Source organism: Pholis gunnellus (assembly GCF_910591455.1).
Source record: "Pholis gunnellus genome assembly, chromosome: 20".
In the NCBI taxonomy this organism is placed as follows: domain Eukaryota; kingdom Metazoa; phylum Chordata; class Actinopteri; order Perciformes; family Pholidae; genus Pholis; species Pholis gunnellus.
Window position 1 is genome coordinate 5,890,341 of NC_136547.1, and position 17,577 is coordinate 5,907,917.

The window sequence follows — 17,577 nt, forward strand, 5'->3', positions numbered from 1 at the left end:
CCCCCTTCCTCTTTCGCTTGTTTCCACAAAATAACTCTCTTCCACTCCTCGCCCCACACTGCGCCGGCATGTTTACTCTTCTCCTTGCGATGGGTATTTCCATGAGACAAAATTGCTCAGTGGATTTCAATAACACGTCTTTGGTGGCGTTTCTTATTTTTTTTGCCCGAGCTGTCAAGCGTTTGAAAAAAAATAAATAAAAATGAAGTTGGGGGTGTGTGTGCGCGAACCCGTACACGGCTTGCAACGCAGGTACAAAGCAGAACGATAACACTTTGAACATGCAAGTCCATTTTCTGACAGCATTACGGCTCCAACATCAGCACTTCTCTTCAGAAGACGGAGCACTCGAGGCTAGAGCGATTGAACTGGACTGTACCTTGAATAAGAACATCTGCAGTTCGGTGTTTCTTCGCCTTGCAGTCCTTCTAGACGGCGGCCGTGACGTCATTTGTTTAAAAGCTTCCAGTGAGCTTTCGCTGAGAGGCTGAAAGCTCCAGCAACGCTTATGCCCAAGAGTCAAGATGGGGTACGAATGAAATGGATTTCAAATTGGGGAGAAAAGTGCTCATTCAACTAGTGTGTGTGTGTGTGTGTGTGTGTGTGTGTGTGTGTGTGTGTGTGTGTGTGTGTGTGTGTGCTGTTAAGGAGGGCACATCGCAGCAAGACGCATTCAGACGGTCATATTGCATTCTATTTGCTCTTTTCCACATCTTGCAGCTATATTTAACATGTTTGTGTTTTTCGAGACGTAAATGCACCTCACCCAGTCTCGCATGTTGTCATCCGCTAAAGCTCCGAGTCACAATGCAATATTAAACAGAGCAACGTGCAATCTCCCTGAAACATTTACTCTGCATTACCATTTCTGTCTGCTATGAATTATTCCGTGTGTGGGGTTTGTTTTGAAGTTTTCTCTTTCGTGTACTTCCGTTTATTTCCATGTAAGAAGCGTGTGCTCGCGCGTGGTGTGTTGAGCACGGTTCTGACAGGTGGACACGGAGATGTGAAGCTCTTTTTATTCATTTCATTGTTTTCTTTGTCCACAGCTCCTCCGCAGCTCGCTGGTGAACAACCGCACACAGGCCAAAGTGGCGGAGGAGCTGGGCATGCAGGAGTTCGCCATCACCAACGACAAAACCAAGCGGCCCGTCGCCCTGCGGACCAAGACGCTGGCTGACTTGCTGGAGTGTATGTTCACTCTTTGATTCTGTTTGCAGGGAGAAAATCTTTACAGACCCTTACAAACCCCTAGTCAACCTTTTTATTTCTCGCGTGTCTCTCCAGAATGGGCCGTTTAAGATGGCAGCATGGAGTACCATTATTGATTTCTTTGTTCCCTTTGTGTTAGATGTCAAATCACTTTCTCTGCTGAAGACACTGGAAGATGCTCCCTATGTGCTTAGTATGACTGGAGCACTTAGTGATGATTTTATCTTCCTTTCTTTATTGTTCCACCAGCTACAGCTGCCACTAGTAATACGCTACTTGTGGCGCTCTACCTCCTTGAAGTATTTTGGGAGCAGAATGAGCCATAAAGTGAAATGCGCTCAGTAACATAGACGTTTTGGCGGGTGGAGGGGAGATGATCCGCGTGGTCCAGTGGTGCTTTTATCCTCCCTGCCGTCGGTGCTTTCAGGATGTTATACAAATTGGAGCGAGCGGTTGGTCTGGAAGGTGGAGTCTCATGACTAACTCATTGAAGAAACAGCCGATGTAGGTTGATGAACAGCTGTGCACCAGCCTCACTCCTCTGTACACACTAGCTTCTATACAACTGTAAACTCAGTGGGAGGAGAGAAAAAAAGGAAATTAATAACAATGAAATTAAGAATAAGTGTACTCCAAAGCAACAGCAGTGAGAAGGCAGCACTCAATGTTCATATTTCAAATCATATTGTTCATTATAATGAGTGTTGGACAGCCTTCTGACTTCCTATACCACACGCGGGTTCTAAACTGGAAGCTGTGGTCGAGGCAATTTGGCAGAATGAAAGGTAGAAAGTCAAAGCAGTGTTCATTTAAATCACTAGTTGCAATAACATTGCATGATTGTAATGTGCACTAATCATAACATGCAGGTGCAAGGCCCCCCCCCCCCAAGGCCCACACATTCAGGAGGAATGAATGATTGGACGGACACCCGCTTATTTCCTTTCTTTACATCCAGAGCATTTGAATTTCAACAAAAACTACAAGAACGGTTTATTTTTTAAGCTCTCTGATATATAATATAATATATAATCCAATAGTGGTCTGGCTATAATGGAATGGATTCTGATATGAATGCATAATGTTTCAAATAGATGACACGTTGTTCTTTTATTAATGCGTGCATGTGGCTGTGAAAATCAAATACATTTCATTTAAACTAGATTTTTTTTTTCCTCCTTGATTTAAAAAAAACATCATTCAAAAAAGGTTTAAGCTATGTGCATGTCCAGATTAGTATTAGCAGAGAATGGTGTTGACCCCTTCCATGCGATCAGAGGAACCGGGATTGAGCCCATGTGTGTCGGAGGAGACCCGCTGCAGTCCTCATCAGGCCAACAAAGAGAGCGAGCAGCGCCGGGGACTGTAGGACGGTCCACACTGGGGCAAAAACAAAGAGAGAAAGAAGCACTAATGCGGTCCGTGTTTGAAAGGCAGACCTCGATACACGGGCTTGAAGTGCTTCATATCATTTGCCTTTCAAATGATCCTTTCAAAATTTGAGGCCGGAGCAGAGTTGATGACACGGGGGGGTCAGCGCTGGAAATGAGCGCGTATGAAGAGTCGTAGCCTGCAGCTACGCAGACCCTCGCTGGCCTCCTGGAATATTACCTATTATTCTCCTCCCGCGTCCCCGCTGTCTTAGTCAGCCACTAGAAGAGGAAAACAAAGATGACACCCGGGCACCTACTGCTTACATTTCCCATCTTTCTTTGTTTGTTTTTTCAGTTCACGTCGTCCCGTCAGTTACTCCCAATTCAGCCTGACATACAGTTTTATCTTATATATTGTGTAGATGTTTCTGTGAACTCTGTGTGGCCTGCGCTCTAGCAATTTCCTGTTTGATGGAAAAAAGGGCAGGGAACTAGAGAGCCATCTTTTAGTTTACATTAACATCACGCACCTCGCTGTGGAGGGCCGCCGCTGGTCTTTGTTACGGCTTCACTTACCTTCAGAGAATGACGAGAGCCAACTGTTAAGCGGAGCAGAAGAATCAACTACCATCTTTTATTGCTTCTGTTTTTTTGTTTCTAATTGCCGTCTTTATTTTCCTGTCTGCAGCTTTCATCGCCGCTCTCTACATTGATAAAGATCTGGAGTACGTGCACACCTTCATGAACGTCTGCTTTTTCCCCCGGCTGAAGGTGAGACCCTATTGATAGGCATTCACCACTTGCACCTGATCAATGAGCCGCTCAGTCGGGCACCTCGGAGAGAAAGAACTGGGGAGATGATTAGGAGGGAGCTAATGGCTGGGCCCTAATGGCGCCAGCATCGACGCAAGGCCTGAAGTGGTGCTCGGCTGTTGAATGGCTCTCGCCGCGGCGGCTTTGATCGCTATTTTAGTGACCTCTAATGGGCATCGCAAGAGTCTTCGTCTGGTCTTTTTCTTCTATTGGTGCACGAATCGCTCTGGCTGTTGACGGCGTCAGGTTTCTGGAGTGTTCCAGGCGTCGGATAAATCAAGTAAACTTAACTCAAGACTCCCGTGGCCAGAAGTGAGCGAGGAAGGGCAGGCGTTTTGTTCTCAAGCACCATTGGATTGTCCCAATATAGATAGAAGGAGCACTAAGACTGCTATTTCCCATTAATAGAGCTGCGGGTAAAAATACACCACATAGCATCCCATAACTAAACGGGCATGCGCACACACACCCATGCTCGAATACGAGTACCCACACAGTGTGGACCTCTCCTTGTGAAGCTGCTGCAGCGGTCTGATATGCCATGCTAATTGCTGTCTTGGTGTGCCTCTCCAGGGAGAATCCCCAGCTCTGCAAGGAGCTGAGCTTTGCGTCATGGTCGCTGCAAGAGAGCACCTCATTTCCACTTCCAAGAGGAATGTTGTGAAACAGCCAGCACGTCTCTTACATAGCCTTCTGGAAACCACGGCGTCGCACACTGTGCTGCTCCGTCCAATTTGGATGGGAATAGAGAGGGGACATAAATGCTGCTTTCCTTCAGTTTCGCCCCTTTTCCTCATGAACTGAAGTACTAGAAAACGAGCGTAGCATATAGCTAGCTCTTTTGAAAACGGACAAATTTCTCTGCTTTAGGCTAAAGGAGTGTAGAAGCCCCCCCCCCCCCCCCCCCCCCCCCGGAGAGAGGAAAAAATGGGAACGAGAAAAAAGGAAGTAAAGCGCCAAAGCAAGAACAGCAGAGATGGAGGGGAGGGGGGGGCAGTAAAGCGAGAGTAGGAGAGCGCAAGCAACAGAAGCAGAAGCACTCTTTGTAGGAAATTAATAGGAGCAGACAGTTCTGGATTCAAAGTCTGCCTTTTTATGACAAGCCTGCCTCCCTGTTAATGGAAGGGCTTTTAGAAGTCCCTCTTGGATAAGAGAAATGTATCAGGGCCGCACACCTGGGAGACTCCCAGACGCTCTTTATATCTGGCCGGGGATTGGCTTTTGTCTTAAGTAGCCTGTGATTTGTACTCACCGTGAAGACATAGATGGAGAGCCAGTCAGGGAGAGAGCAAATAAGTGAGTGCAAAAGGAGGGATGGTGGGGGGGGGGGGGGGGGGGGGTCATGGCAAAAATAAAATAAAAGCACGAGCGGACAAGTGGAAGAGCTGCGGATTTTTGTTGTTTCTTCTGTTTCTGATTCTGTGTTTTTGTTTGGTCTCTGTGTCGTAGGAGTTCATCCTGAACCAGGACTGGAATGACCCGAAGTCTCAGCTGCAGCAGTGCTGTTTGACCCTGAGAACAGAGGGCAAAGAGCCCGATATCCCGCTGTACAAGTAAGAGCCCAGACAACATACCCACACACACACACACACACACACACACACACACACACACACACCAGCTGTGTGAGGCTCGCTCCGAGGCTTCTTTTAGGAAGTAAAACAATCAAAAAAACAATCAACAAGCCAGGTGTGACATTTTGAGTTTAGGCTGGAGATTTCTCTCCTTCCTTTTGAAAGTAGTATATTTATAATTATTGCTGTTTAAATGTACTTAAAATATGAAGCAGGCAATATGGAGAGTTAAGTGGTTTCAAGCCTTTTTGTGGTAATTGAATTTCTGAAACACTTTACTTTTAGCTAACTATTTTAACTATTTATCCTTTGCTTTTTCTTTTCTCCCAATATGTAGGAACTGACTCAATATGTGGACATAGTTTTTTTTATTCAAATTTGAATTAAAACATTTTAATTAGCTACTGGACCATTTTTACACGTACCCCCAAGCAACTGTACAAATATTATTATGGGAAACATTGGTCTTATACACCCATAGACATTAAAGACAATAGACCGTTCACAAATGAATATTGTCTGACTGTACACATTGTCATATCACCCAATTCTATATGTTCGCCAACCATTAGCTTGAAGAATATAAGAATAAAGCGTTTGATATAACTTGTATGTGCAGTGTACACGTGTGCACGGCCCGTTGGAAATCGTGACCCAGTCTAGAGTTGAGATGGGTTCAGTCAGGCATCGCAGGGGCCACAATGCACATTCAGAGAAATGGCACAAACATAATTTACAGGACTTTTCTCTCTTCGCCGCTCCGTGAACATCGTGAATAGCTGTGTAAAGGTCTCCGTTGTTGTGATATACAAACACGCCCAGAGAGACCTCTTATTTGACAAAAGGTCAAGGACCAAGTGTCATTTGACAGAATGCTTTTGAGAGCTGTCAGGAAGCAGTGTGTTTGTCACCATGGAAACTGACAAACAGTGTTTTCACTGAGAGGAAAAAGCGGGGAGGGGGGGGGTCAGCTGGACGCACAAGGGCGGTTGGAGACGGGAGCGTACAACGAACTCCGCAAACCGGCATTTAATCATTTCCCTCCTCCTCCCTTTCCTCCTTGTATTTATTTGTCTTTTCAGAGCTCCTCTCGTTTATTATTCCCTCTGTCTGCCCGACGGACGGTGATTTTTGACACGGCACAACTCTGACACGACAATCAACACTTCCCTCCGACTCTGTTGCCCACAAGAACGTGAACTAGAAACAAATGGAGCCCCTGGGTGACTTGAATTTCAACACAAAAGCGTACAAAAAGCCAGCTATCGACGGATTTGAGGCTTTTGCCGCAGCCTTGAGGGCAATTACTTCTCGGTTCGTCCTGTTCGACAAATACACAGGAGCAGCCGATGATTCTGGAGCAACCTCCTCGCGAGATGACCCGACCTGTTGGTCGATAAGCCAGAGTCATAGACCTTTTTATAGCATTTGATGGCGTCAAGTCTGTAAATGGACTGCATAGTGCCTTTTTACCTTAGCGGACAAAGCACTTTAATTTTCCTCTCCTTCACACACACATTCGTACACTGATGGTAGCAGCCTGCTGAAGGACGCTTCGACATGCGGGGCAGGGAGAGCAAGGGATCGAACTTCCAACCTTGTGATCAAAAGGACGAACCGCTATATCTCCTGAGGCCGTCAGACCGCCTTAAGGGTCTGAATCTGTTTACAAGTGTGAAGAGTAGAGAAACAGAGGGTGAGACTAGAGTGCGAGTCAGAGAGAAAGCGACTAAATGACCGAAGGAGGGCGGGAAAGGACACATAGAAGGGGGGGGAGGAGTTAATGCATTGAGCCCCTCGCTAAAGGTTCCCTGGTGAATGTGACAGATTCGCACCTCAACCCCAGCACCATCACTTCACCGTACATCTCGTCTGGGCAGCACACACCAGGGAGCGGACACATGCTCGCTTTCACATCGTGCGGAGAGATCGGCCTGCAAGTAGCTGCCATTAGTGCGAGCTGAAGCCCGTGTACAGAACCTCTGCGGTGCTGTTTCCTCTCCGTCTTCTTTGTGTTGTTTTAGCGGCGTGATAATTCCAGGCGACACGCTCTCCCTGTCGACATTTGGCCCAAAACGTCGCTCACGAGAGTCTCGCTCGCTCCGCGCGCGCCATGCGCTGCTTCGTTTGTAAGTGAGAAAGGGGTTTGAATTATTGATAAAAGTGTCATAAGTGACCGCAATGCATTAAAAATGGATCGCTCTCCTGAAATAAGTAAATTGTCCGTGAATAATTTAGGTGACTCACAGCTTTGGTATGAGCTGTTTATACTAATGTTAACTATTCAAACACATCCCAAGTTTTGTCTGGTGTCTTGTACTTACGTCCCTGCAGAAATGTAACAAACTTGACAGCTTGATTTATCTCTCTTAAATGAGGTACATCTGTAATGAGTTGAGTGATATTCTGCTGTCATTCATCTCTTAGATGTGTTGGTCCCTCTTTAGCGTTTTCATTGTTTATCCTTCTAGCGCACTCAAAGACTCGCGGGTCTCTCGGAGACTATTGTCAATCTTTGATTTCAATTCCTCTCCAAACGTGTCATTCCTTTAACCAAACAGAGATCTCGGTGTCTGGAGATGATGGGTGTTGGGAGCCGGGGAGGCTTTAAAAGTTGTTTATATGTCCCTCAGATGGCTTCTGCTCGCTCTCAAAGCACACCACTGAATCAAAGCCTTATTCCCCTCATCTCAACCCGCCGCTTGAGATGAATTATATTTGTTCCAATTGAAAAGTTTTTTTCTCCTCACCTCTCTTTTTGTTGTTATTTCTCCGAAGGACAACGTCCCTGAGTGTCCTTGTGCCTTTCTCCCTGGGTGGTGTTATTATTTCTCCTCCATGTCATACCATGTTTCTGTGTTTGTATTTGCAGGACCCTGCAGACAGTCGGCCCCTCGCACGCCCGCACCTACACCGTTGCCGTGTATTTCAAAGGGGAGCGAATCGGCTGTGGCAAAGGCCCAAGGTGAGTGAGACGGTACAATGTAATACGGGCACAGCAGGACACGCAGCTCCACCTCTGGATGCACCGCTAATGGGCTCAAGAATAATGGCTGTGCCTTTATTGATGGTGTTTATTATAGCAATTAAGCTCTCGTTGGCCTATTCTATGGTGAGGGACATTATGCAGAACGAAAACGAATCGATTCTTTATTGATTTCACGTAAACTGTGTTATGGAAATATCACTTTGTGCAGAAGAGGAATCTGTTACCGGGTGTATCTTTAGGACCGCGTTCAGGTCTACCTGGGGTATTGTGTTGACAACAGGGCAGCGGTGTGTGTGTGTGTGTGTGTGTGTTTCTGTTTGACTGCACACCTTTTGTGTGTGCTCACACATTCACGCTTTTGTAAAGTAAAGAAAGTGAATCTCCGCGCCAAGGCCTTTTCAGGGTTGGAGGGGCTGACAATAAAGCTGCAGCTGAGCCTGCGAGAAATGAAACGTAAATCCATCAAACATCTCCACCCCCCCCCACACACACACACACACACACACACACACCTCCTCCCCCACTCCACATGTAGAAATCCCCTCCACGGCCCCCTTACTTGAAAGCGCTCTCTCTTGCTCTAAGCTGGCGATAAGTTTGTCCCTTCCATAGGATCTTTGACAGCTTACTGTTTTTGTATTTACATGACTTAAGCTCCCAGCCACCTCCGCTGCCGGGCTATGATCACGCAGCACATGATATACGAGGGACGGCGTAAACAGTGCCCAGCGCCAAGCCGCCAATAGGCTTACCTTTTTCAAATGCGTGCGCCGTGTTACCTGGGATTGTTTGGCAAAAGGGCTCTTTCAAAGCAAATATAAAGCACTTCTGATAATCCGCTCAGTATTGGGCCTGTTTTATTTATTTGTTGACAAAAAAAAAAAAATCAAAAAAAGGGACATTTTGAATATGCTAAAGACCTTTTCTCCCTCTTTCTCTGTCTCCCTCTCTGTCTCCTTTTAAAAAAAATATTTCTAATCTAGCATCCAACAGGCGGAAATGGGAGCTGCGATGGATGCGCTCGAAAAATGTGAGTTGTTTGGCAACATGAACCCCCTCCCACACACACACACACACACGTATATTCACACTTTAAGCCTTTCACACGCTTTGCCTCAGTGTTGAATATTAGCCTTGGCTGTACAGTATGCAAGATGGCTGGCAGAGAGCTGTGGCCTGACCAGCCGGTTGGCTGCGACATATAGGACATTAGGCTGTTTGAAGTGCTCGCCCAGAGCATAGGCATGGGACCTCGCCAGAGATGGAGAGAACCAATAAAACAAGGACGGGGGAAGCTGAGCATCCTCGACCGTGTCCATCATCCCGAGGGAGCGCAGGAAGTTTGTGTCGAGGGCCGCGTAAAAAAAGTTTGTGTTTAGTGTTTTGTTGCGTGGCGTTTTTTGAGCCCTTTCTACACCCGGAGCGCTCCTCTTCAGATTTGAAGGAGTGCGGCGGATGCACTCCCCGTGTGCTGCTTCACTCCTTGGCTGTCTTTCATCTTGTCATCAACCCGCCACTTAAGGAAAATAGATGGTGTTTTTTTTTTTAGGCATTTACAATGTCTCATTGGCTGCCAAGTAAAAAATACAATTACAGGCCTCTCAGAAACACAGCCGCGTGTCCGCTTCCATCATCTCCTGCTGTATACTCCATGCATGTGGATGTGGATGCATTACACCGTGGAAAAGGTCGTGCTGTGTGTTCAAGTGCAACTTTCGGACGGGGCTCGCTTGCTATTACCGCGACCGCGACATTAATCAAATGTATAATTTGTTCTTTACTCAACTAATTAGCTGGAGGTGAGTGCAAATGGCTTTGTTGGAACGGGCCTGCAGAACTCGCAAAAGGGCAGGAAGGTCAAACTTTGATTTCATTCCGCTCATAAATGAGGCCTCCAGCCACTTGTGATTGATGCTGTTCCTGCGGTTTTCTTTTTCATGAAACATTAGCGTTACGGTGGCATTATTTAAAGCCCTTCTCTCAGTCTCCCCCCCCCCCCCCCCCCCTCTTTCCCTCCCTCCCTCCTTATCAGGGGGCGTAGTTCAGTGCACACACACTCTCTCTCCCGTGTCTTCCTCCCTCCCTTAATTCCTCCCATTTCCTCTCCCCAGTGTACACCTCTGTCACCATGATTGATAGATGCTCATTGCTAGTAAATGAACATTTCCCCCCCTCATAAATTGCTGTTTCGTGTGGCTGGATTAGCAATGCCTTTTTAAAAGGTCAGTTCATTTAAAAATCATCTCTTCAAGTCTTCTTTCCTTTCGGCGCAAAATGCTTCCAGTTGGAGGCCTTAGTTTGACTTTGTGTTTGTCACTTGATTTAATTAAAGCCGCCAACTCCCCCTCAGCTCAGTGAACTCCTCTTCTTCCACCCAGTGTTCCTGAAGTGAGCATGTCAACTAGGGCTGCAACTAACGATTATTTTAATAATCGATTAATCTGTCGATTATTTGTTCGATTAATCGATGAATCGGATAAAAAAAAACTACAAACTAAAAAGCATTAATTTCTAACCCTTTATTCAAAAACAGAACTGACAGTGCTAATTCACAGTGCAAAGAATCTTCAGAAAGTGCACAAACAGGTTGCTCGAACATCCCTGAGCTGTGAAAGTAATAATTTAAAAAAAAATGGACTAATATCAGGAGTGGGGTTCAGCGGGTTACCCACGCCTCTCAGTGAAGGGTAGACACACGCTGATCCACTCAGTGTGGCGCGCGTGCAGCCCCGGACATCTCAGGGCATCACAGACCTCAATCTCGTGCGGCTGAACGCCACTTGTCCCTCTAAGAAGTTGAACGCTGACCGCACGGGGCCGCGTAACTAGTCAGCATGCCGGAGTCTCGTTCGTTATTGGAATTAACCAGACAAATCGCTCCACCAACTAAGAACGGCCATCACCACCACCCACAGAATCCAGAAAGAGCATCAATCTGTCAATCCTTTCCATGTCCGGGTCGGGTGAGGTTTCCCCCGGCCGTCCCTCTTAATCATGGACCCAGTTCAGAGAAAAACCCACAAAATAGAACCGGAGTCCTATTCCATTATTCCTAGCTGCGTTATTCAGGCGACTGGGCCTGCTGTGAACACTCAAACATCTCTGCCACTTATTGGGTGACCAGGGACGTGCGGTCAGGTAAGGCAGGGGAGGCAGAGCCTTCTTTTTATAGTCAAAATCGCTGAATGTGCTCATGTCCTGTTCAAACAGAGAGGAGACACGCGAGGTGAGGCAGTGACGAGCTGTGCCTCACCTCAGATTGCGCAATCCCTAACAAACTGGGTTGAGCACGTGCCTTTTGCTTTCTCAAAATTTTTTTCACCACTGTAACATTTGTAGACACTTGTATTATACGTCCTTTCTTTCACTAGAATAGGTCATGTATTGTATTTCACGTGTGTGTAGAACATATTCAGTCTTGCTGATCTGACAGAAACCGCAGTGAAGAAGCACAGAGGGGAGCAAGCAGTACCTCTGCCTCACTGAAGGGAGCGCGCGAGAGCCCACGGGTCGGGTTCATGCTTGTAGTGCCGTTACTCTTCTACACTTTTCTTCTTCTTCTATTTTGGTTGCAAATATTGAAGATTAAATATCTAAGCTTTAACAATTCTAAAAAAACAGGGAAATATTACCATATCAACAGCAATTCAACCTGTTTGTTGTTCTCTTTATAAATCCGTGGTTGTTACACAGATTTTCGCGGGTGGCGCCCGCGAGCGCTCCGCTTCTGAAACAGGTTGGTGGGGCAGGTCACAGATCGCGGAGCAGACGCTCCCGGTGCAATTAAATATGTACCTTACCAATGTGTGTAAAGAATGCTGATATGAAAAACAACCAGTAGTCAATGTGCAAGTTGCCAATTGAATGGTGATTTAAGCTGCTCTATATTGGGTTCATATATTTGTAAATCTGACTCTGAAATAGTCAGTGCCTCACCAGCCACTAGTGACTTACCTCACTGCACTTCACTGAGTGGCGTAATAATCGCGCGACACAACGAATCGATAATGAAATTCGTTGCCAACTCTTTTAATAATCGATTTTTATCGATTTTATCGATTCGTTGTTGCAGCCCTAGTGTCAACTATATCATTATTAGTGGAAGGCTGCACTCTTTTGAAGATTACCAATATTGTGATATTAGCCTTCTAATAAAATAGGAGCAAGTGTTTTTATGTAAAGGTAGTTTTTCAATTAAAAACACACCATCCTTGCCCAGATGATGCCCTCCTTTTCAAGCAATGTCGGCGTAGCATCTTTTGTTTCTGTTGTTGAGCCTGTAGAGATAAATCCACAAGGTCAGTCAGCAGGGTTTTAGCACACCTCCTGACCATGAGCTTATATAACGAGCCTGGATGCTCACCCGCCGCACAGCCGCCTGACGCGTTGGCTCTCGTGTGATTGTCGAGGGCCTCGCATCATTTGTTCGCATTGCAAGACTAATCAAGGACATTAGCCCCGGTGTCATGTAATTCGTCATTGATTGTCTTGTTGGCCCTCACTGCAGCATTGGCTCCTCGTGTACAACAGCCCTACCTTGTGTTACTCTCGTCTCCCAGCAAACGTGTCAGGATTCATTTCCATGTTTTATTTAAGGCCTCCTCGAGTATCAGGAGCACTTTAAACAGGATTGAACTTTTTTTTTTTTTTTTTTTTTGGTTTCTGCTGCAGAGCTGCTTCTTTTTTTCCCAGGCAGACAGAAATCCGCGGCTCCGGCTCCGGCGGTGTCGGGGAGGTGAGAGACACGGCTGCGTTCAGTCAGACAGCTCGGGGCTCATTAAAGAGAGCCGGGCCCGGTACTTTGGCGCGTGTGCTGTCTGTAGCCGACCCCCGCTGGTGGCTCGGCTGATTCGCATTTCATTACTTGATGGCCCACATTTTGACAGTCTCCTGCCTGTATCTGTCAAGGCAGAATGAAATGTTAACCAAGGCCCCGGCACTGGGAGAAAGATGAGTGCAAACAAATCGAGCTGAGAGCAGCCGGCCCGGGGAACGGAGTGGACGGGCGGATGGAGTCGGGCGGTGCAGAAGTGTCTCAGACCCCGAGGCTCCGCGCACCTTTCTGTCTAAGGCAACATCAAATATACATGGAAACGGCTTAACCATTTGTCATGCATCCTTCCAGATAGTGCTGTCTCTGTTTAACGTCTCCGGTACCCGACCCTCTCCCCTTCTCCTTTTGTTTTAGCTTCCTCGCAGCTGCTTGTTTCTCAAACAATGAATTAAGAATATGTCGATGTGGATAGTAGCTGGAAGGGGACTACATTCTTTTCTTTCACTAAACCCCTTAATCTCTGGATAAAACCACGGGATGGATACCACGAAATAAAGTGCAGTGTGCAGGATCTCCATTCAAAACCCTTTGGCATGGCGGGGAAATCCCTTCCTCAACACCGCCGTACAGCTGCACCACCATGACTGATGCGGTGCTAGTGAGCTCTGGGTGATGGACTCGGCCGGCGCAGTGCATCGTGGGGTCGTCCTGAGCCCAGGCTGAATAGTGAAAGGACACTGTATGTTCTCGTGCCCTTAAAAGAGAAGGGGGGGGGGGCGCTGATCCCACCATCCAGCTGCTGCCTGAGGCCGCATCTCAGCGCTGCTGCTGTGGGCGGGCACAACAGGCCGCGTTGTTGTTGCCGCCGAGCCCCCCCCCCCTGATACGAAACAGACCAACAAAAGACACCGAGCTGGGTGCGTTAACGCCTTAGCCGGAGGTGATCAGTGTGCAGGTGTGAGCGGCTCCTTTTTAAAGGTGCTTTTCTCCAGATCGTCAACACAGGCTGAAATGGAAAGCCTCGTGTATTCTTTAGCAGCCCCATTCTTCGACGCCTGCTCTTGTGCCGCATGTTAAACAATGCAAATGGCCGAAGCCTCTTTTTTTTCTCTCAGGAGTGGGTCATTCTCAAGTCATCTCCTGGAGGAAAGACGCCGGTGATTTCCATATTTTAACTGCAATATGTAGGCTTTTTTCTCCAAGGCTCAGCAAGTGTTCCCCACTCACTGAAAGCATACTGAAATAGACTGTTTCTCTCTCTCTCTGTGTGTGTGTGTGTGTAGGTGTGTGTGTGTGTGTGTGTCAAATTTACACTCAGAATGATTTTTCTTTCTTCAGTATTTCTTTCTTTTATTTGATCCGTCTCCTTTTATAATAGGATATTGCCGTTATCTCGCACTTCTCTTCTCTGTTGCCATAATGACAAATTAGTGTTGCAAGAAGAAGAAGAAGAAGAAGAACACGTCCTCCTCTTCTACGAGTGGGACACGTACCTTATGGGAATCGCTGTGTTTTGTTTATCGTTTCAGAATTGTGATTAAAGGACCAAATACTACTGAGTCCATAAAATAGCAGTAAATATTGAAAAAAACACCTCCCAGCATCTTAGAAGTCAAGGTGGTGTTTATAAATGGTGCGTTTTGTCCGACCAACAAAGAAAATGAGAATATCTTGCATGTCTGACTTGGTAAAAATGTTAAGAGGTTCCCACTGTGCTCTCTGATAGACATTTACATGAGGCATTCTATAAATACACCGTTGGTGTGATTGCTTTTCATTCACTGACTAAGAGCTCCTTGCCGCCAGAGCACAATCCAGATGGATAACGCGTCGCTCCAACACTTGAGGAGCGTTATTACCGTGTTTCTCCGACCGTGCTCGTGGGTCTGCAGCAGCGGGTCAGCAGCCATTTTTGTAAGAAAAGCACAATATCCACACCAGATAGATGGACACCAAGGCGCCCTATTATCAGCTGAGAGTACACGGTCTGGACATCAGTGGTGATGGAATGTTCCCGTTTATCGGAGGACAACGTTACAGTATCTGCAGCGCAGGCTTTAAGTATTTGGACAGTGACACATTGGCTGTTTTGACACATTGGATTGAAAATGAATCTGTGAGGTTTTAGCTGCTGAAGCTCAGCTTTCAGGACGTCTACATCTATACTGAGCAAACCTGAAGACCTGTTTCATGAACATTCCCTCCCAGGTTAGCAGCCGTGGTAGTTCTGGGTTTCTACTTCACAAAGTCTCCAATAACTGCCGAAGCTTTACCAGGGAACAGTGAAATGACTTCAGACATTCACAACCAAATATTAGTCCAACATTGTTCAGATCAGTCCGTCTTATTTCAAACTATGCTACAAGTACAGATAGAATATGTATAATAAGCAACTCGCTTTTTATTAATATTCAGGCACAGATCGTTGTGGGTCTTCTCTGTTCTCCGTCACAGACTGACTTTAACACTTCTATGGTGAGAAAGTTTTACGTTGAGAGACTTTCTGTTCTGTTTAGGTTTGCATGGTCATGGCCAGCGACCGGAAAAAGTGCACAGTCAGATGTGTCTCAAGCCACCGGGCCTCTCGTCATGCGTGGCCTTTTAAATTGAAGAGTGCAGTGGAAAGAGCCAGTAATGTAAACACTTAATGGAAAATTACCTAAGCTCTAAATAACCAAATGACAAAACAGTGCTGCCTGCCGGGTCATTGGGTCCAATTCTGCTGTCAAGGCTGGAAACTAAAGCCGGTCGACTCTTTGCAGTCAAATCCTGAAGATTTAAATCACTTACGCTGAAGGATTAAATGTACCTTTACTGGTTAGTGAAGTACCCTACGTTCTAACTAGAGCTGAGACCGGTGATCCACAGAACAACAATCAACTACTACTTTGATAATTGATGAATTATTCTTCATTATTTCAAGCGTTATTTCCTTCTGGAGAGGAAAGTGTGGCTTTGCATACAGTACCAACACTGACCACCAGGCTGATGAGAAATAGTTTTTGTGGTTTCAAGCTCAAATAGCGGTTGTCTTTATGGCCTCACTAACTCATTTGAGTCTTCTTTGAGATTTCTAAAGAGTCGACTCGACTGACGGTCCCAACCTGCCACGTTCAGTCATTGCTGTTGACACGTTCTCCACCCAGACACGCTCTGTGTTGGCCCAAATTTGAGTTTTTTTGGCTCCTGCCAAGTTGGCATTCAGCAGCGAACCCAAATGGAGACTTCAGAACTTCTCTTTAGAAAGGAACGGCTCATTCTTTATTAACCGTTATCAACAAGTAGTAGCATTTGTCAGCTATAAATGAGGTCTGGCAATCGGCAGTCTTCTATTTAGAGCTTTCAAAGCAGCGTGAGACAATTAAAAACATTTTACTTTGATTGATCATCTGACTGCAGGGGAACCAAGTGATTTAGTCTCCAGCCTATGTGTATATATGTGTGTATATATATATATATATATATATATATATGTTAACGCCCCATCAGCAGCTTGCGTCTGGTTCTGTTTTCTTTTCTCCGCCGTCACACGACACCATCTGACTGCAGATCTCATTTAGAACTGCTCACTTGTAATTATGTTATCAGATCTCACAGTCATTGTGCTGAAACCAAACAAGGCCTGTCTAATTTCGTGTTACTTCATCATTATTAATGAAATAACAACACGAGGGCATTTTAATCACAATGCTGCCTGCGACATTCTCGCTCGTTTGACCCGAGTGACAACGTGGAAACTACAGTGTGTGCAGTTTGAGCCCTAAATTGCTGTCCTCGCCCAGTTGGAGACTGACCTTGTCTCTTCACACCCCTGCCTCTTTGTCTCTCTCTCTCTCTCTCTTTATCTGTTCTCCTTGGTCCACTTCTCTCTGTTTCCCCGCTCTGCCTCTCCCTGTACCAGATAACTTCCCACAGATGGCTCATCAGAAGCGCTTCATCGAGCGGAAATACAGACAGGAGCTGAAGGAGATGAGACGAGAGCGGGAGCGGCAGGAGAAGGAGACCGACGAGCCGGACGAATGCAGGAAGTGACGGCGCCCCGCCCTTTTTTTTATTTTTTGGACGGGGCCAATCACGAGCCGCGTCCACACCAAGGAGATCCGACTGCAAAATGTGGCAGCCGCCCGATGCGAGAGTTGGTCCAACACAGGGGCCACTAGTCGCTCGTGGAGCTGTGATAGTTTAGCAATGATGGGTGACTCTTCCCAAAGTTCGACCAAAGCATGGACGGAAACAGGTGAGGATCAGTCGGGTCGCTTTGACTCTTTAACCCGGAGATTTAGGGCGGATTTAGTTTTGTTTTTGTCCCCGATTCTCAAAATGAAAGTGTGAGAGAAAGCAAAGAGAAGCAGAAATAAAGCAAGATGCTGTCATGTTTTATGCCGTTTAGTACTGTAGCGCTGTCAAAGGTGGCCTTATGTTGTTTTTATGTTCTTGTTTGTTGCCTAATCTTAAAAATATTGTTGACTTTTAAATCCAAAACCACAGCAGGAGCTCACGTTACTGACACATGCCAAACAAATGAGTAAAAATGGAAGAAACAAAGTTTTTAAAGGAAGTATGAAATAAATAAACGACTGTAAATAAAGTTTCAGATCAACAGTCGGAAATCCGTTTGTTTTTTTTGCATTTGTTGTGATGTGTTCCCGCCCGGCGCTCTAAGAGGCCTCATCTAGAGAACAAGGGTCGAGTCAATTGCATTCAATCACTACAATGTCACCATCTGTCTCACATCTGCCACTCATCCTCTAATAATCAAAATGAGATTTCTTTAGTTGGTTTTTTTTTTTAACCTCTCTCCAAATCCGATTGGCTGCCTGACAGATCTTAATTATAGATTGA

The 17,577-nt window shown here is 46.1% G+C and overlaps 1 protein-coding gene across 1 annotated transcript in view; it reads left to right on the forward strand.

Moving 5' to 3' along the window:
• The window catches only part of drosha (drosha ribonuclease III), a 79,688-nt gene extending 62,351 nt beyond the window's left edge, over positions 1 to 17,337 (forward strand). Inside the window, exons 27-32 of the mRNA XM_079181034.1 lie at positions 1,050 to 1,191; positions 3,274 to 3,356; positions 4,848 to 4,951; positions 7,845 to 7,937; positions 8,945 to 8,991; positions 16,637 to 17,337. Coding sequence (XP_079037160.1) covers positions 1,050 to 1,191; positions 3,274 to 3,356; positions 4,848 to 4,951; positions 7,845 to 7,937; positions 8,945 to 8,991; positions 16,637 to 16,767 — 600 coding nt within the window. The 3' untranslated portion in view covers positions 16,768 to 17,337. The remainder of the gene's footprint in view (positions 1 to 1,049; positions 1,192 to 3,273; positions 3,357 to 4,847; positions 4,952 to 7,844; positions 7,938 to 8,944; positions 8,992 to 16,636) is intronic.
• Positions 17,338 to 17,577: the final 240 nt, after the last annotated feature.